General features: G+C 36.2%; 1 protein-coding gene across 5 annotated transcripts in view; it reads left to right on the top strand.

Annotated features, from left to right (window-relative positions):
• Positions 1–19,447, top strand: part of Trpm7 (transient receptor potential cation channel subfamily M member 7) — a 93,596-nt gene that overhangs the window by 33,749 nt on the left and 40,400 nt on the right. For all 5 annotated transcript variants that reach the window (XM_010638685.2, XM_010638690.2, XM_010638681.2 and 2 more), the window contains 10 exons: positions 1,360–1,573; positions 4,320–4,444; positions 5,324–5,495; positions 6,758–6,932; positions 8,332–8,455; positions 9,792–9,864; positions 11,930–12,030; positions 13,587–13,721; positions 16,204–16,257; positions 19,196–19,336. In XM_010638685.2, coding sequence (XP_010636987.1) covers positions 1,360–1,573; positions 4,320–4,444; positions 5,324–5,495; positions 6,758–6,932; positions 8,332–8,455; positions 9,792–9,864; positions 11,930–12,030; positions 13,587–13,721; positions 16,204–16,257; positions 19,196–19,336 — 1,314 coding nt within the window. The remainder of the gene's footprint in view (positions 1–1,359; positions 1,574–4,319; positions 4,445–5,323; positions 5,496–6,757; positions 6,933–8,331; positions 8,456–9,791; positions 9,865–11,929; positions 12,031–13,586; positions 13,722–16,203; positions 16,258–19,195; positions 19,337–19,447) is intronic.

Raw genomic sequence — 19,447 nt, 5'->3', positions numbered from 1 at the left:
GGAAAAAAAAAAAAAAAAAAAAAAAAAAAAAAAAACCCCAAGATTGCATCTTCCAAATTCTGAATATTTGAAAAATTTTAAGCATTTGTATATTTGCTTTAGACAAAGAAGATAAAGTGATTATTCAAGTATGTTTTATGATGTCATTTTTAAAAAGGTAAAGTTAAACAAAAGATTTTCAAACCAAAAGTTATTTTTCCACAAATGCAATAGCTTATTTCCTAGTACCCTTTTTTTTGCACATGCTAAGCAAATGCTGTACTGCTAAGCTACACCTGAAACCTTTCTGTTTCTTTCATTCATTCATTTGGTGGTATTGGGGATTGAACCTACAGTTTTCATATGGAGCAATATTTACAGCCCTTATTTATTTGTTTGTTTTATTTTGAGACAGTCTCTCACTAAATTGCCTGTCTGGGCTCTAACTTGTGGTCCTCCTTCTCTCACCCTCCTGGAGTGCTGGGATTTACAGGCATGTGCCACCATTACCTTTAATGGAGTGACTGTTCAGAAACTTAAGTGGTGAATCCATCCGAACACCATTGTTGTTTTCATGTGCTGGAGACTGAATTTACACTGCTAAACGCATGCTTTACCCCACTGAGCTTCATCCCCGGCATTCCACTTAATGTTGATTTAGATTTTCTCATTATTTCATACTTTAATCACATCCATTTATTTCCAGTGAAAGAAACAGTCACCCATATTTAAAATATCTTTTAAATTATGCTAGTCACAATTCTGTTATAAATGGTCTGGATTGGTAGAACTTTGAAATGGAAAATATTTGTTTCTTCAGCAAGTCTTAGAAGCTTCTATTTTTTCCCCACAATTCTCGTTTTTGCCCTTTTCCGGTCATCTTAATTGGTCTTAATGTTTCTGACTCACTTTGTACCCATAGTTAAGTAAGGCAGAAATAACTGTGGATAAATTTGTAAAGTGGATTAATTGGTGATTGAGTATAAACAAAGCAACATCTGTGTCTAAATGTTTATGTAGAGTGCCTCTACATCTGTAGATCTCACAGAATGATTTTTCCAACTTTAAAATCACTTGCTGGACTGGGTGTGGTGGTGCAGGCCTGTAATTGCAGAAGTAGAGAGGCTGAGGCAGGAGGATTTCACTGGGTTTGAGGCCAGCCTGGATTACATAGCAAGGCCCTGTCTCAGGAAAAAGAAAAAAAAAATCACTTGATATTATTTATTCCTTGGAGTGCAGATATATTGAAAGGAGCTTATGAAATTTGTTCTTATGTAGTCTGGTTCAGGTGCATTTTTTTCCTAAAGTAAGATAATGTTGCATTATGAAACCGTGGACACATTTTAGTTATTTTGTGCTTTTAAAATATTTTTATTTTAGTATGTGAGGCTATCATATGACACTAAACCTGAAATCATCCTGCAACTTCTGCTGAAAGAATGGCAAATGGAATTACCGAAGCTTGTTATCTCTGTACATGGGGGAATGCAGAAATTTGAACTTCATCCACGAGTCAGACAGCTGCTCGGAAAGGGTCTTATCAAAGCTGCAGCCACAACCGGAGCCTGGATTTTGACGGGGGGCGTAAACACAGGTAACATGTTTAGGGTACTTGTAAGTTTTTGGCCGTATTAGTAAGACACAGGAAACAATAGTCAGACCTAATTTGGTTTATGTATTAAATAATGTATGATTCCTGGGTAAGAAACTGAATCTATTTGGTTGTCATTTAAGCCTTAAAAACAATGCACTTCAGAGCTGAGATTGGCAAATTACAGCCCATGTGCCACATCTGCCTTGCTCTTGGTTTCGTGGATAAAGTTTTATTTGTGTATAGCTACACTCATTTGTCTATGAATGGACTATGGCTATTTTTGTGTTTCATAACAAGTGAATAGGGTGACAGAGATTGGCACATGCCTTGCAAAGCCTAAAATATTTATGTTTGGCCCTTTACGAAATCAGCTGCTGGCCATAGTGTAGACCAGTCTCTGCTTGCTAGTAAGTTGGTAGACTATCTAGCAGCCCGTTACCTTAGCCAGTAAAAACATTAAAAAGTAGCTTTCAAAAATTAATGTTTAAAATGCTATCATCTTTCATTTAAATGTATACATCAACTCTGAGGACAAATGAATTTTCATGTCTGTAGCAAATAATTATTAAGTCTACTTTTAGACATCTAATTCATTAGTTAGCAGCTTGTTTGCGCCTCCTTTGTCAGACAGTCTTTGGACTGTTGAGTGTATGTCATTCCACAAAACAGACGCGCTATTTAACTCCATAGAGTGTAGATTGTAGTGCAGGAGGTTCAGACAGGAAACAGATGATGGTAAGTGTTGTGCACACGTGGAATAAAGAAGAGAGGGAGCAATGATGGAGGGGCTGATATTTTGTACATGGTCAGAGCTTTACTGATCAGGTGACACTGAGGAAAATTAGGAAATGAGGATTCAAGATACAAGGAAAATTCGAGGCAGAGCGTTCAAAGGAGAGGAAATGACTCCTGTATTGGAAGGAGAGTAAGATTGCAGTGTTGCTTGAGTCCTAGGTGATGTGGTTAGAAGTTCTTGGCATGTGGTGGTGGGGGAAGCATGACGAAGAGCAGGGACAGCAGAAGGCTGGTATATAAGGCCTTTAAGGCTATTTTATGAGCATGAGGGTTTTACTTTGAACAAGAAGGGGAAGGTTTAAGCAGAGTTAACTATTAAAGATGATTTAGATAATTTTTAATGGACTGTGAGGCAGCAGGTGAGAGACCAATGAGGATACTATTTCTTTGGGGTTTTGTTTTGTTTTGTTTTTGAGATATGGTCTCACTCTGTAGTTCAGGGTGGCCTTGAACTCACTATATAGCCCAAGCTGGCCTCAAACCTTGATTCTCCTGCCTCAGCCTCCCAACTGCTGGAGTTATAGGAGTGCATCTAGTACTACATTGGGCTTAGAGGATGCTATTTCTGCAATCCAGGTGAAGACAGAGCTTATCTCTTATTTTTAAAAAAGCAAACTGATCTTAATTTGCTAGGGTTGCCATAACAAAACCCCACCTTTGAGCGGTTCGTCTTCTCATGGTTCTGCAAGCTGAAAGCCCAGTATTAAAGCGTCAGCAGGTTTGCTTCCTCCTGAGGCCTCTTTCTCCCTGGCTCTCAGGTGGCCTTCTTGCTCTGGCCTTCCTGGAGTCTCTATGAGTGCATTCCTGGAGCCTTTTTGTATCCTGCAAGGACACCAGTCAGAATGGATTAGGACCCACCCTGAAGGTCTCGTTTGAACTCAGTCACCTTTTTAAAGTCCGTCCCCAAATAGACTTTTGAGGTATTGATGGTTTGAGTTTTGACATATGAATGGGGCGGGGGGCAATTCAGTCACAATAAATGGTAATGAAAATGTTTAGGAGTGTGTTCTTACTCACATTTTCACTTATTCTCAGTTAACCGTGGTCTGAAAATACTAAATGGAAAATTCAGAAAAAAAGAATTTGTAAGTTTTAAATTGTACTGCTCTGAGTAGCATGATGAAATCTCATGCTGTCTCTCTCTCTATCTTCTTGCTCGGGATTGAATTGTCCCTGTGTCCAGCACATCCACCCTGTGTGTACCAGTGCCCATTAGTTATTTAGTGGCCATTGTGGTTATCAGAGTGACTGTCAGGTCCATTGTCACAATATTGCAGTACTGGTGTACGGGGCTCTGTGCTCTCCACAGGGGTCTAGGACACATCCCTCATGGGTAAAGGGAGTGGCCGTATGTGTTCTTGGAAATTGTTTTTTCTACTCTGCCCCTCAGTTTTTTGTGAGTTTTTGTTTGTTTGAGATCGGTTCTCACTGTGTAGTTTAGGCTGGTCTGGAACTAACTGTGCAGTCTAGGCTGGCCTTGAATTAGAAGGTTCAACTGCCTCAGCCTCTCAAATGCTGGGATTACAGGCCTGCACCACCACGCCCAGCTTCTCCCACAGTTTTTCAGTTAAACAACATTTTTTATTTGTTTGTTGTGTATTTGCTTTGCCTATAGCCTGTGCTTCTGCGTTATATTCTTAATTTATGCTAGATGATGTTTAGAGAAACCACAAAAAACTTGTTACAGGAGAAATACAAGACAGGACTAGACCTAACAATATGGTAAAATTTAGTTTTATATATGTTTTAGGCATTTATAGTGAATTGATGCTATGTGGTTTTGTTTTGTTTTTTTATTCTTTTTTTGCGGGGGTCAGTGTGTTTTGTCACCTTGGATTTATTGTCTTCAGTGTGTAAAGAAACATCACAAATTGCACACTTACAGATTAAGAACAAGATTGTTCTGAATACAATAAAGAATTTGAACTAAGACAACATTTTGCATAAACAGGTGTGGCAAAACATGTTGGTGATGCCCTCAAAGAACATGCTTCCAGGTCATCTCGGAAGATCTGCACGATTGGAATAGCTCCGTGGGGAGTGATTGAAAACAGAAATGATCTTGTTGGGAGAGATGTGAGAATGATTTTTTAGATTGCTTATATTTGAACTCATGTATTAATTACAGCAGTAACAGTGCTAGTCACCTTAAAATATTCATGATTATACCATACTTTCCAAATTAAGTTTCAAAAGTTTTTTGTGTGGTTTTCCTCTGACCCTTTCAAAAATACATTTTTGAATATAAATGATTGTTACTATAGTGTAGGCATATTTTGATTTCTTTTATGTATAATACTTAACACATCAGTCTTTATAATTAAAATTTTAATGGTTAAACATTAGAAATTATCCTGTTACTAAAGGTAAACATTAAATACTAGTATTTTGAGTAGGTTAAATATAGGGATTTAGTGGGGCCGGGGATTTAGCTAAGCGGTTTGGTGGCCTGCCTCGCAAGCGCAAGGACCCAAGTTCAATCCCCGGCCCCCCCCCCCCCAAAATAGGGATTTAACATTTATCAAGAGACAAAAGGAATTACTGGCTTAAAACAATTTCAAGTGTTACTAAATTTCTAATGCCAATTTTAAAGATTCTACTTATGGCTAAAAAACCCCAATATGACATTTTATTGCTTTTTTAAAATGGCCTTTACATACTGCAGTATATTCACTTTAGTTTCTTAATGCCTTGGATTTATTAACTTTTTACTGCTTCTCCTTTAACATGTACTGATAAAATGCATAATTCTAAAGTAAGGATCAAGATGTAATTGTGTGGTTCAACTCATCAATTGATCTTCAACTTAAATTTGCACTTTTTGACGTGTTTTTTGTTTTCTGTTTAACTCAGAATGTAAAATAGAATGTTACTTCTATTCAGATTGTTTCACAAATGTGTTTTACAGTATGTTATATTTAATGCTGCCCGCTAACTCTGCATTCCTTGTTTTAGGTGGTTGCTCCTTATCAAACCTTATTGAACCCCCTGAGCAAATTGAATGTGCTAAATAATCTCCATTCTCACTTCATATTGGTGGATGATGGCACTGTTGGGAAGTACGGAGCAGAAGTCAGACTGAGAAGAGAACTTGAGAAAACTATTAATCAGCAAAGAATTCATGCTAGTAAGGGAATGCACAAATTTGTTAATGTTGAAATTGTGCTGGGCTGTATTAATAGCCATCAGCATTCTAAAAAAGTAGTGTTCTTTGAAGTATACTTTCCTTAAATAGCAAGATAACCTACAAAAGCAGCCAAGAATGGCAGATCTTAAATAAGATAATAACACCTAGGAGCAGACATTCTACCCAAATAGGTTTTAAGACCAAAGTCCAAAAAGTTCATTAGACCCTTGGTTGCTGTTATAAACTCATTGCAGCCTAATGAATTTTTAAGAATTTTTGATGTGTGATGTATTCCATTACATTGCTTTGAAATTCAGGATTGAAAAAAAGGGAGAATAAAATTTATTTTGTTACAAAAAAATCAGCTTGCCTAAAGTTTATACAATGAATAGTTACCATTTTTTGGCAGATGTGTTTTAAAAGTTGAAATTCTTGGGATTGATTTTGCTCTCCAGCTATAGCTGAACTTTCTGGTTCAACATCTAGATTTTATTTCAGGTAGAAGAACTTTTGTAACCTTAGAATACTGAGAAAGTGAACTTTTAAAACACAGAATCACAGACTAGCACATTCTGTTTATGGTGGAGTCAGAACATTTACAAAAATTGGGAAGGTTTTATAACTCTGCAGTTCGCTAATATTTTCTGTTACTCACCACCCTGCAGGTTGCTGTAAAAGCAAAAAAATGGTGTTTGTCACAAAATAGAGCAAAGTAGCTCTTCTAAAGGTTTTGGAATTTTATTGATCAGTTTTATTTGTGTAATTTTGATTCTGTGATAAATTTCTACGTTAATGTCCAAATTCATTTGGAATCAGAAATAGACATTTTAAAATGTATCAAGGCAGGCTGGGGATTTAGCTCAGTGGTTCCGCTATTTGCCTTGCAAACACAAGGACCTGAGTTTGATCCCTGGTACCAAAAATAAATAAATAAACTAACAAACAAATAAATAAAATGTATCAAGGCATACATTACTAATAACTAATACAGTATCAAAAAGTAACCTTAAAAATAGTAGTATACATTTGTTGCTAAGGACTCAGTTAATACACAAAATTTTACTTTTCAGCGAACATACAGATTCTCCAGCATGTTATAAATTATATATTGGGCTTTTTAATTTTCTCATTTAAGTTAGTGACTAATTTTTGTAAGACTGCTGCGCTGTTGAGTACATCTTACGTGAAATTGTTTTGACTAAAAATAAATTTCAATTACTGAGCTTTGTCAGTTTTCTAATTAAGGTTTTACTTTCTCTAAGGAATTGGCCAGGGAGTCCCTGTAGTGGCACTGATATTTGAAGGTGGACCCAATGTTATCCTCACAGTTCTGGAATACCTGCAGGAAAGCCCCCCAGTTCCAGTGGTGGTGTGTGAAGGAACAGGCCGAGCTGCAGATTTACTTGCATATATTCATAAACAGACAGAAGAAGGAGGGTAAGTGTATGACCGTAACACATTTTCCTAGCCTTATTAAAGCGGCCCTGGGCCGGGGATATAGCTCAGTGGTTCTGCTGCCTGCCTTGCAAGCACAAGGACCTGAGTTCGATCCCCAGTACCAAAAAAGAGGCCTGTAGGTTTTGGAATTTAGATTTCTTTGAATGTTTTATGAACATGAAAAATCTCAGGTTTAAAACAATACTTTGTTAAAGCTGGAGGAAATAGTCTGACTCACACATTATTGGAATAAATTATGGTACAGTGCAACCATCTTCCTGAAAGACTTGTCTGCTACAGAGACACAGGCCTTTTAAGTTGGTAGTTTAATTTCTGGGAACTGAAATCTTACAGACGTTGGAATAGCTATGAAAAAATATATACTATTTTCTTGTTATGGTTATTTGTAAGAATAAAAGATTTGAACAAAGTAAAACATCTGTTAGAAGAGGACTAGATAAATTGTAAATATGTATGCGGTGGGATAGTGTAGGTTGAGTCAGGGTGGTATTTCTCCAATAGATTTGTGAAGATTGCCAAAATGTCTACATAGAGAAAAGAAGATGTAAAGTAGCATATATGTTGTGGCACTTCCTGTGTAGAAAAAGAAAAGGGAAGCCGGTGTGGTGGCGCACGCCTGTAATCGCAGCACTCGGGAGGCTGAGGCAGGAGGATTGCTGTGAGTTCAAGACCAGTCTGGGCTACTAGTGAGTTCCAAATCAGTCTCAACTACATAGTGAGACCCTGTCTCAACCCCCCCGCCCAAAAGAAGGGATGTTCCAGTTGCAGCAAGCCTTTTAACACTTTGAATGATACAAACAGCCCACTGTGACACACATGCCAGGTGTTCTCCACCACTGGGATAGCCGTTTGTACTTATAGAAAGAGATCTCAGAAAGTTATACAAGCAAATAAGTGATTTTTGAAAAGAGCTGAGATGGAACTGGTTAGATGGGAGAGAATGGGAAGGAGACTTTCACTATGACGTCCTAATTTTATATTTGCTCTAGCCATGTAAATGTGCTGCCCATTCATAAAAAGAAGTAAAAATGTAACTGTGCTCATGTTCCAGACATCTGAGATACTGCTTTATATACCATGATATGTTTAAGCTATCTTTATCTAATATTTTATAAAAATGTGAATATCAATAGTAAATACATATTTTATAGGGAAAAGGTTTTTTTTGTGTAAATTCAGAAAAATCACTGTTAATTTTTTATTCCCTTAATTACAATATGTGTCTTATGCAATTGAAAACAGTACTGCCCCAGGTCATGTTTTTAATATTAATACAGTATCCTGAAGGTCTTGCATGGGTCTTTCTGTACTTTTTTTGACTCTACAGATAAGGGAAAAATGAAATCTTTGAGTTAAATTATATTCCCTCTTATACCAGGAATCTTCCTGATGCAGCAGAGCCTGATATAATTTTAACCATCAAAAAAACATTTAACTTTGGTCAGAGTGAAGCAGTTCATTTATTTCAAACACTGATGGAATGCATGAAAAAGAAGGAGCTTGTAAGTATAGTGCAACATAATTAGGGCTTTTATTCCTCAGCACATTGTAAATTGGTGAACTTTTGTTTTAATTTGGATTTATGTATTTATTTGCAGTGTTGGGGATCAGACTCAGGGACTTGCACAAGCTAGGCAAGTGTTTAACCACTGAGGTACATCCCCAACCCTGGATTTTACATTTTAAAACTTTATTTAACCATGTGAAGAGTTTGTTTATTTATTGGTCTTTTCAACTGAGCAGTGACAGAGCTATTTTTTATATATTGATACAGTATATTTGCTCTTTTTGGAAAAGCTGCATAACTGCAGCATAAGAGAGATATACAAGAAGTCTAGCGTGAGGAAGTAACCGCTTGAGCTAAAGCCGACCCGAACTGCAGCATAAGATTATGTTCACTATCAAGAAAACTGTAAAGAGTTGTTCATACCTTTTCTTTTAAGCAGTTTTATATTCAATGAACATTCAAGGCTACTAAATTAGAGATTAGTGCTGTTACCTTTCAGTCATACATACATGGGCTTCAGTTTTCAGAGTAAAATGTTTGACAGCTCTTTAAATCAGTATGTGATAGCAAGAATTGATCTGTTGTTTGCTTTAATTGCAAGTTTTTGTACCACATGATGTTGGCTGAAATATTTGTATTTGGGCCACTGTAATCTTTTACTTTATATGAAAAATTTTATTAGACACATTTCAAGTGGTGGTGTATTTCGAGTAATTTAAGTAAATATGCAGTGAAAAAGATTGAACAACAACCACCCTCCAAGAAAAACCTCCCCAAAACAAAAAACTTTCCTCATTCAATAATACATATACTGTATTGATTAAGTGTTCACTTTGTGGAAAGAACAGCCAGATTTACTTTCATAAATAATTACTCTGGTAACAGACATTATTAGCTAGGTCCAAGACAAGTGTATTTAATAATGAAACCAAATATTTTGAGTATACTTGCCACTCTAATTGGTAAATTTTTTTTTTTTCTCAAAATAAAAAAGAAAAAGAAATTTTTTTCTCCTGGTACCAGGAATCAAAATCATTACCTTGTGCTTGCCAGGCAGGTATGGTGCTACTGAGCTAAATCCCCAGCCCTATATTTGATAAATGATAAAGTCTACTAAATTTCTATTTTGTCTTGGTTTTGGGGGTTGAAATGAACTTTCTGGGGCTCCTCCCCTGATACCAATCAATCCGTCCCTCCTCTCCATCCCTCCCTGCCTGAGTCTCGCAGTATGTGTATACATATTTCCCCACATTTAGTGACTCTTGCCTTATGATGCCTTTCTTTTGAGAATATAGAGATATATATAATACTATGAGTTCATTTTTAAACAGATCACTGTTTTCCATATTGGATCAGACGAACACCAAGATATAGATGTAGCAATACTTACTGCACTGCTAAAAGGTAAGATTTTTAAGTTTATCTGTATAATCTTTTAATTTATGGCTTATTTATATAAGAACTTTTAAAATTTGGCTAGATGAGTGAGAAGTAAATTTTTCAGTAAGTCTTTTTGAAAGAAACTGTTGGTTTTCATTGGTGGTAAATTAGCTTTTGTTTTTGTCTTGTAGAAATTTCAGGTTTACAGCAAGGTTCATGCCTCCAGATGCATTTCATTATCCTATTAAGAATGCGTCACTGCCATCAATGTTCAAGGCCAGCCTGGAAAATATAGTGAAACCCTATCTCTCAAAAAAAAGTAGTCGTGTTTTTAATTAGCTGAAAAATAAGTGTTTAAAAGTAATGAGTAATTTAGTTTATAGAAATAACAGAATTATTAAATACGGCTTTTTTATTTTGGAGAGAAAAATTTAAAACTAGGGTTTTGTATAAGATAAGGGAATCCTGCACATACGCTGGACTGTTTCAGTATCTCCCCAGAGGTGTCTACCTGCTATAGCAACATCAGGTGAACAGGTACCTGCATCAAAGTAAACAAGTATGTGGCAGGAGCGGAGCAGGAGGACATTGTCATGTTATTGGAAAGAATTTCCTAAGTGTTGGACCATAGTAAAGTGTCAGCGTTTTAAAAATAAATTAATTAATATGTATGATCTTGGGATCCAGAGTTCATGTTAGGAAACCCAGAAGCTGTGAAGGAAGAAGTCAGTGAGTGAGTTGACATAAAATAAAGGAGGACACATCCCGACATGGGTGGTGGATTCATCACCTTGCTGTGTTGTGACCACTGTGCATAAGTGGCCCTGTTGGCCTACCTTGTGTTATCTCTGGGGCCCTTGTGACACAGTTCCTTCTTACGTTTTGGAAGGCAGGGTCTCACTGTATAGCTCCAGTTGCCTTGCGCTCTCTATGTAGTCCTCCTGGCCTGTGATTTACAGTCCTCTAGCCCCAGCCTCAAGGGCTGGGATTATAGCTATGTGCCTTCATGTCTGGCTTTTTTCCCATTTTAAGAGAGAAAACAAGATACAGAAGAATTACAAAGAGTGGTTAGAAATTAAGAAAAAGATGAATACATATAGAAACTATGTCAGTTTATGTAAAAGGTATTTGAGGTAGAATCTAAATATTTGGAAGAAATGTGGGAAGATGATCAACACTATAATATAAAAGTAAATATTTTTTAAAAGAACTTTTACCCCTCTACTGGCAAATGAGAAAATTGAGTATTCTTTTAGCTTTGTGGTTGGCATAAGCTTTTTGAAACTTTTCTTTGTTTTTGTTTTGAGACAGGGTCTCATCTCATAGTGTAGTTCAGGCTGGCCTTGATTTGAACTCACTATGTAGTCCAGGCTTGTCTACACTTGTGGCAACTCTCCTGCCTCAGCTTTGCAGTGCTGGGATTACAGGTGTGCACCACCAGTCCAGGCTCTGAAACATTTGGGTAGTTAAGCCTTTTGACAAAGCCCAAACATGTGTATCCTTATATTCAGCAGTTTGGCTCCTCAATGTATTGAAATGCTGAAGTATGTGCCCCAAAATTTAATTCACAAAAAATTCAAAGTAATTTGCCTATCTAGCAGTAGAAATATTTGTTGATTAAATTATAGTTAACCTTTGAAAGATGTTAATACATATGAAGTAGATCTATATATACTTGTGAGGAAAACTGTAGTATGACAGTAAAGTATGTAAAGCAGTAAAGGCAACACTTAAGTATAATATGGTCCCATTTTTCAATGAGTGGAGTATATGAACTTATATATGCACAGAAAAATACCCGAAAGATATTTTCAGAATCCTAATGGTCATTAGTATCTCTGTGACAGATCATCTTTGTTTTCTTCTAATTTTTCTGTATTCTGAATTAATTGTTTGCAGTGAATGAGGCTGTGTACTTTTTATAGTTGGAAAATAAAAGTCTTCCGTCTTGGAGTTTGTCCTGTCTTTGAGGCAGGCTGCTTTTGCATGGTGGCTGATGCCACCTGTGTAATTTCATTAAAGGATAGTAGGGCAATTTCATAAGTGTTTGCATATTAATGGAGGTGAACTTGCCTGTTTTCTTTATTAGGTACTAATGCATCTGCCTTTGACCAACTTATCCTTACATTGGCATGGGATAGAGTTGACATTGCCAAAAATCATGTATTTGTTTATGGACAGCAGTGGCTGGTAGGTCAACAATCTCTATGCACAGTTTAATTACACGACATGCAGTGGCCCTCTGTACACACAGGCTCCGTATCTATGGATTCTGTGCTATGCAGTTAGGCTACAGTATTTCATGTGTACTAAACGTGTGTGTCATTTTCTGAGGATTATTTCTTAAACAGTTCACAACTATGTGCATAGTGGTGACGTTATATTAGGTATTATAATGACTCGAGAGATGATCGAAATACATGGAGGATATGATTGTTACATCCAAGTACTGCACTGTTCCATAGAAGTCCATGAATTTAGGTACTGGAAAGAAGGTCCTGGAGCCAACCTTCCAGAGATACTGAGGAATGAGTGTAATAACAAAGTTATTTGCTGGAACAGTGACCTCACTTCACATTGCACCTTTTTGTCACAAGTACAAAAGTAGCTAAGCTCAGTGTTTTCACAACATACAGATCCAGTTAGGATTTAATAAGTTACTTGGCACTTGATAAAACTTTGTTTTATCAGCCCCTTAGAGCTTTGTAGAGCTGTTAATGTGGGATATGTCTAAGGAAGATGAGGGCCAGAGGAGGGAAAATAAAATTTGGGTTGTTTTGTGGTACTTCAATTTTTTTTTAAAGCATAGTACTATATTTTCTTTATAGCAATAAAGAGACAGACACTTCTTGTCTTACAGAGGAAGAAAGGGATGTTAATTGCTTGTGCTAAGTTGTAAGTGGGCCTTTTACTCCCTTGAATAATTTTGTTGGACTTGCAGTCTCCTCAGAAAGGCTTGGGTGAAGCCTTTTGTCTTTTGTATATATTTTTAGTCTCACAGATTTATCTGGTATAATGTTACCTATTTGATTTAATGCTTCATGCTAAACTTGGAGTTTCTAGGACAATTGTTTGATCTTTTTTTTTTTTCCATTCAATACACACTGAATGAGAAAATGGCTACCTACAAACCAGGTTGATATGTTTATTTCAGCTGCATCTGTTTTTCTTCAGGTAACAAAATTTAGTCAGGCTTTGATAATGTTCTAATACAGTGGTTATAAACCCAGTTAGAATGCTCCTTTATTAAGAAGTAAAGGGCAAGGATGTAGCTCAGTGATGAAGTTTCTGTTTAGCCAGTGTGAGGACCTGGGTTGAATCCCTAGTACTATCACAAAACAAAACAAAATAAAAAGTAAAAGCAAGAATTTGTTACGCTTTTTCTAGTATATAAAAATGAAATTTCATAAATACTACATAAATTTTTAAAAATGTAACTTCCTAATTGTAATGATAAAAAATGACTTAACAATAAAAATATTTCAGTATTTATTTGAACTGTGTGATCCTCCTCCCCATGTAGTACTTGTACTGTTATAGAAATAGTATTTATGGAGTATTTTGGGGGGATGCTGTTCCAAAGAGGTCTTATATTTGTTTTCTAAATACCTTAAGGCCTAGTCTGTCAGTGTTTTGCATCTTTCTAATTCTAAAACTGGAAACAATTAGGTATAAATCTGTAGACTTATATTTAGAAGTTACTAGTAGAACACATGAAGTTTATTTTATTAATTTTAATATTCTAGGTTGGATCCTTGGAACAAGCTATGCTTGATGCTCTTGTAATGGACAGAGTTGCCTTTGTAAAACTTCTTATTGAAAATGGAGTAAGCATGCATAAATTCCTTACCATTCCAAGACTGGAGGAACTTTACAACACTGTAAGTGCACGATAAAATTCTTTGTTGACTGTTTCATCGTCTTCTGGAAATAATCGTTTTGCCTAAGTAGATATTTCATTCCTATTAATGAAGCCTTTCATGTCTTGTCTTTTCTTTTTTCTTTCATGTCTTTCTTAGTTGTAGGGGAAGAAATACAGCCACCATTAGTATGGGTTGTTTGTATGACAGTCTGCAACCCTCTTCCTGTTTTGGAAACCTTTTCTTGTCACCACAGCCATATCCCTGTGATGGCAAGCCTTTCAGAGCTTTCAGTGCTTACTAACAGAACCCACTGTAGCATGACTGGTGTACGTCCCTTATCACATTGGAAAGAGATGTAGCCTTCCAGTCCTGTCTCCTTTTCTTTCTCCTCTCTCTTTTAAAGAACCAGGATCAACTTCTTGATTAGAGGGTGATGATTTTTTTTTTGACGCCTTTACTTGACAAAATGTGAAGGGGATAGAAAGCCTTTCTCATTTCATTTCAAATTTCATGTCATTAGCATTGGAGGGGTAATGTTACCCTTTGTGGTTTTCTGTGATACCAACATTTAATTGAGCTGTGCATGGAGGAACACTGTAAGTCCTAGCTTTCTGTCTCACTTCTTTGCAAAGCTGTGATCCTTGGTACAAAAAAAAAAAAAAAAAAAAAAAAAAGAAAAATAAGAAAAAAAAAAAAAAAAAAAAAAAAAAGCAGAAGAATGAGAATAAAATAATGCATATATATGAACACTTTTTGGAGTTATCGACCTTGAGGACTAGTCTTGGAGGCCTTGGGTGCCTTCTGGCCACACGTTGAGAACTGGCCTTGTAAAGTATATTTATTGTTTACTAAAAGCTTATTTTTAATAGATGAATTTTCAATGGATTAACATAAAATAGAATGTTAAAAATTGTAAGTTTATTTTTATGTGAACATATAGTTAAAGTAAATACAATGAAACTTCTTAATACTCTAGCATATGAAACACTTCATATTAACATAGAAGTTAACTTGTGGGAAGAATGTACAAAGAGCAGCCAGCCAGAGTGAATAGACTACAGTATTATAGGAAGAAAACAAAGTAAGGTAAAATGTAATTTACATATAGCATCACTTACAGTTATCTTAGTTATGTTGTAGAATTTGAAAACCAACGATATAAAAGAAATAAATTTTTTCAAAGACATGATAGTATTTGTGCCAAGATTTGAAAACATATTTCCAAGTAGATGTGATCAAAATTAAAAAGTACAGAGATTACTATAAGAGCTTCTCCTATAAAGAATTAACATTATAGTGGTAGCACTAAATCCCATTTGGTACCTGGGCATGATGACGCACACCTGTATTCCCAGTACTTGTTAGACTGATGCAGGATTGCTGCAGGTTCAAGGTGAGCCTGTGCTACATAGTGAGACCCTGTTTCAAAAAACAAAACAGGCTGAGGCAGGATCTCCACAAATTCGAGGCCAGCCTGAACTAAATAGTGAGACCCTTTCTCAAAAAACACAACAAAACAAATCAAAAACAAAAGGAAAAAAATTAAAAACCATTTGGTAATACTTTTAAACAGGATTTAAAGTCCTAATGGGCCAGGGATTTAGCTCAGTGGTTCTGCCACTTGCCTTGCAAGCACAAGGTCTAAAGTTCGATCCCTGATACCAAAAAATAAATAAATAGAATCCTAAGAATAAGTCCCTTTATTTGTCCCACATAGAATGTATTGTTGTAAATTTCATGAGTCACAGTTCTGCCTAAAGTGTTTAGAGGTATGTATGTGTTTTGGGGGCCTTTTACCTCTGTGTTGACAGGGGGATATATTCCCAAATATTTTTTCAAAATAATGCTGTCAAAGTAAGATGACTATAACAATTAACCTGCCCTAACACATAGTATCCATGAAGAGGCTAGTGGAGAAGTGTGGCACAGATTAAGTGTTTAAACATTTACTACCTAAAATATTTAAAATTTGTACAATTTGATGATGTGACAAAAGAGGAACATTTCAACAAGAAGAAAGGGAATATGCAGCTCTTTTATCAATGAAAGAAACTAAATTTAAAATTACGATCTATGAAGTTTGCATTGTTAACATTTATTTTTGTTTTTGTTATTTGAAGGTTTTTTGTTTTTGTTTTGAGACACAGGGTCTTGCTTTGTAGCCTAGAGCACACTGTATCGTAGGCTGACCTCAAACTCATGGCAGTCCTCCTGCCTCAGCCTCCTAAGTGCTGGGATTATAGGTGTGTACCACCATACACAGCAAATTGATGTGACTTTTAAAAAACAAAAATTTCTGTATAGTTTTAGTGATTATCTGAATTTATTCTTGTTTTGTTAGTAAACAATATGAAATGCTTATATCCTTAACCTTTGTTCTAAATAAATAACTCTGAAACAGTATAATTTGTACATGAAAACCCTTGTAAGTCCCATATGTAAGAAGGAAAATTATTTTAGAAGAAATGTAAGTTTTTTCTTTTTTCTTTTCTCCCCAAAGAAACAAGGCCCAACTAATCCGATGCTATTTCATCTTGTTCGAGATGTCAAACAGGTGAGAGGTTATTTTGTTTTTGAAAATATTATTTTATAAAAAGCATTTAAATGCATTTTAAGATAAGCAATAAATTGATAATGTTTTTTACAAGAGAAAATAAGGGTAAGCATAATTTATCAGAAGTCAAAAGGAAGGCTTATGAAACCGAGGCCTGTATCTTGATTTCTTGGTCATCCACAGTAGAATGCGATGGGTTTTATAATGCTCTTTGGTCCGGAAAAGGAAGGGCAATGATGAAATGTTTGTTCTTGATCCACACTCCTCACAAACATGTTCCCTAGAGATTTTTCTCACTAAGAAAGATAGTGAAGAAGGAACTTGGGGTGCGCTGGGTGAGTCTTCGTGGCTGTGAAGCGGTCTGCCATGCTCTCCCGCTTTGTGTAAAAGCATCTGATTTGGTGATGTTGAGAGCACACTGTCCTAAGGTCTGAACCGTTCTGCGGTGGCTGCTTCTCCTCTGCTGGGAGTCTCTCTGACCTCACAGTTGTAAACATTTGCCATCGCTTTTATATCTACTTACATGGTATCCTGTACATTTTCATTTTCCTTAATAAAATGATACTTGTATTTTTTTTAAATCTTTCAAGTTTCTGAACTTAATATTTTTTTTCAAACTTACTTTCTTTTGTGCATACAGTATTAAAAACTGAAAACTTAAAGTAGAAATGTCACATTCTCCTTTAATCGCCTATAGCTTGTAACTTATGTAATACTAAAGCAGCATTCTATATGAGAATTTGAATTTTTTTGCTTTATTCAGTTTCATAATATGAGCTTTTCTTTATAGCTTTATTGAGGTATATTTCACACACGTCAACTTAGGCAATTATTGGCATACTGCTCTCCGTTGTGCAGCTGTTGCCACCACGTGATTTTAGAGCCTTCCCAGTACTTCAAGCCAGGCGGGGCTGCACACCTGTAGTGCCAGCACTTCGGGTGGCTAAGGCAGGAGGGTCTCAAGCCTGAGTCTTTTTGAGTAGCCTAGTGACTACTGTGACTTAGCCACAGTAAGGCCCTGACTCAAACACAGATGCAGAAGGGCTGCAGGTGTGGTTAGAACAAAGAACTCTGAGTTCAACCCTCAGTACCACAAGCAGAACAGAACATCAGTACCTCAGAAAGTGATTGTACCCCTAGCTGTCACTCCTTGTTCCTGGTCTTTTCTGTTCCCCACTCCTGGCTCCACCTAAGACAGTTGATTTTGGGATTTGCCTATTCTACATATTCCTAAGGGGGGCAACCAAAAGACCAGGAGTTTCTCCAGTATGTTTGCATTATCATTTCCTTAGATGAATCAGCAAAAAGAAGTACAGTACTGGGCTGGCTGGTACAGCCCTGTGGTAGAGCAGGGACCTAGCTAGCATGCATAATGTCTTGTGTTTGATTCCCAACACATTCCTTCCCGAAAAACAGAAAAAGAAGTAGTATAGTATTTAAAATTTGAAGGGAAATGAGAGTGAGTCTGTATTGATTGGTACATTGATGACTAGGATAGGCCAAATCCTTTTCTTTATGTATGTTGTAAATACTAAAATAAAAGGAGTAAGTGAATATTTTCTGGTTCAAATTAATATGTTGTTTGTAAGTAGTGCCAATATTGTTGGAGACATTGTTAATCATAACTTTTTAGATGATTCACAATATTTACATGGGTTGAATATTTCCTATTCAAGTAGGCTCATATAATGATATTTTTCACATTTTAAAAAACATATTAAAGAATATAAAAGAATCTTCAGTCATAAAGCATATTTTGAGGTTCCTTGAGTTAAAAACAAGTCTTGTATTTTGGATGGAAATAAGTATTTTGATAATTTTTTAAAGAATAAAGTTGCTGTCTAGAAATTAGAAATTCCAAAGAAGAAACAAAAATATTAAAGTACAGATACATAAAAAAACAATAGCTCAGGGAGGCTGGGGCAAGGAGGATCACAAGTTTGAGGCCAGCCCAAGTTATATAGCAAAACCCTGTCTCAAAAAAACAAACTAGGTTCAGGGCCAGGGATTTAACTCAGTGGTGCTGCCACCTGCCTCACAAATGCAAGTCCCGAGTTCAATCCCTGGTACCAAAACAAACAAAAAACTAAGTTTAGAAATTAATACTAAAGGAAATAGGAAAAGTGGGGGTGGTAGGAGGGCAAATTAACCTGATGGATTAAGCTTCTTTAAGACTATTTCACGAAATTTTATTTTTTATATTTTGAAATGGGCAGTCTTTTACAAACTCATAATTAGCTTTAGATTGAAAAGTTCATTTGTAAGTTGACTGTTGCCCAAGGAAAATGGAGTCTTAGCTCTAAATGTGGAATATTAGTTAAATTCTGGACAGAGATATGATGCATAGTCTTTGGGTGTAGCCTGTGTGATTTTCATTTTAAAATATTTGTATTTCTAGGCCAACCTGCGAACAGAATAAACATAAAATTTTTTTGTCGGAAAGTGCATTTTATGATATGTACTATCCTGAAAATGAAATATTGGCTCTAATAATTCTATTGCCGCTATCTGTAAGGTTTTAGGGCAGAGGAGAAACCAAATTATCTTACTGCTTTAGTCTGTACTTCTTTCCCAGTCCACACGTTTCAGGTTTGAAAACCTCAAAATCCTGTCTTTTCACAAAAGGAGATAGAGAAGTCTGACAGTGTAACATGGTGGCACATGTCTATAGTCCCAGCTACTCAGAGGCTGAGGAAAGAAGATGCCATGTTGAAGATTGGCCTTACCAATTTAAGGAGCCTGTCCCAAAAGAACAAGAAAAAGGGCCAGGAATGTAGCTCAGTGGTGGAGTGCTTGCCTAGCTTGTGTGAGAGGTAGCACTAAATTAGTAAGTCAGTCAGTGCATGCTGGCAATCCCAGCTTCTTACAAGAAAACAGTTTGGCATGGCCATACTGACAGCAGCATTGAATCTGTTTCCAACTAATGTTTTGTTTGTAGGGAAATCTTCCTCCAGGATACAAGATCACTCTGATTGATATAGGACTTGTTATTGAATATCTCATGGGAGGAACCTACAGATGCACCTACACTCGGAAACGTTTCCGACTAATATATAACAGCCTTGGTGGAAATAACCGGGTATGTAGAATTTGGCGGAAAGTTTATGGATGTGTTTTAAAGTTAATCCATGCATTTTAAATGGTAAAAGTAACATGGTAAATGTAATATCTTTAATATATGAGGTTTCAA

The sequence above is a fragment of the Fukomys damarensis genome, unplaced genomic scaffold (assembly GCF_012274545.1).
Source record: "Fukomys damarensis isolate Sample0158 unplaced genomic scaffold, DMR_v1.0_HiC HiC_scaffold_17, whole genome shotgun sequence".
NCBI classification, from domain to species: Eukaryota; Metazoa; Chordata; class Mammalia; order Rodentia; family Bathyergidae; genus Fukomys; species Fukomys damarensis.
The sequence above is the reverse complement of the archived record's forward strand: the minus strand, read 5'-3'. Positions and strand labels throughout refer to the sequence as shown.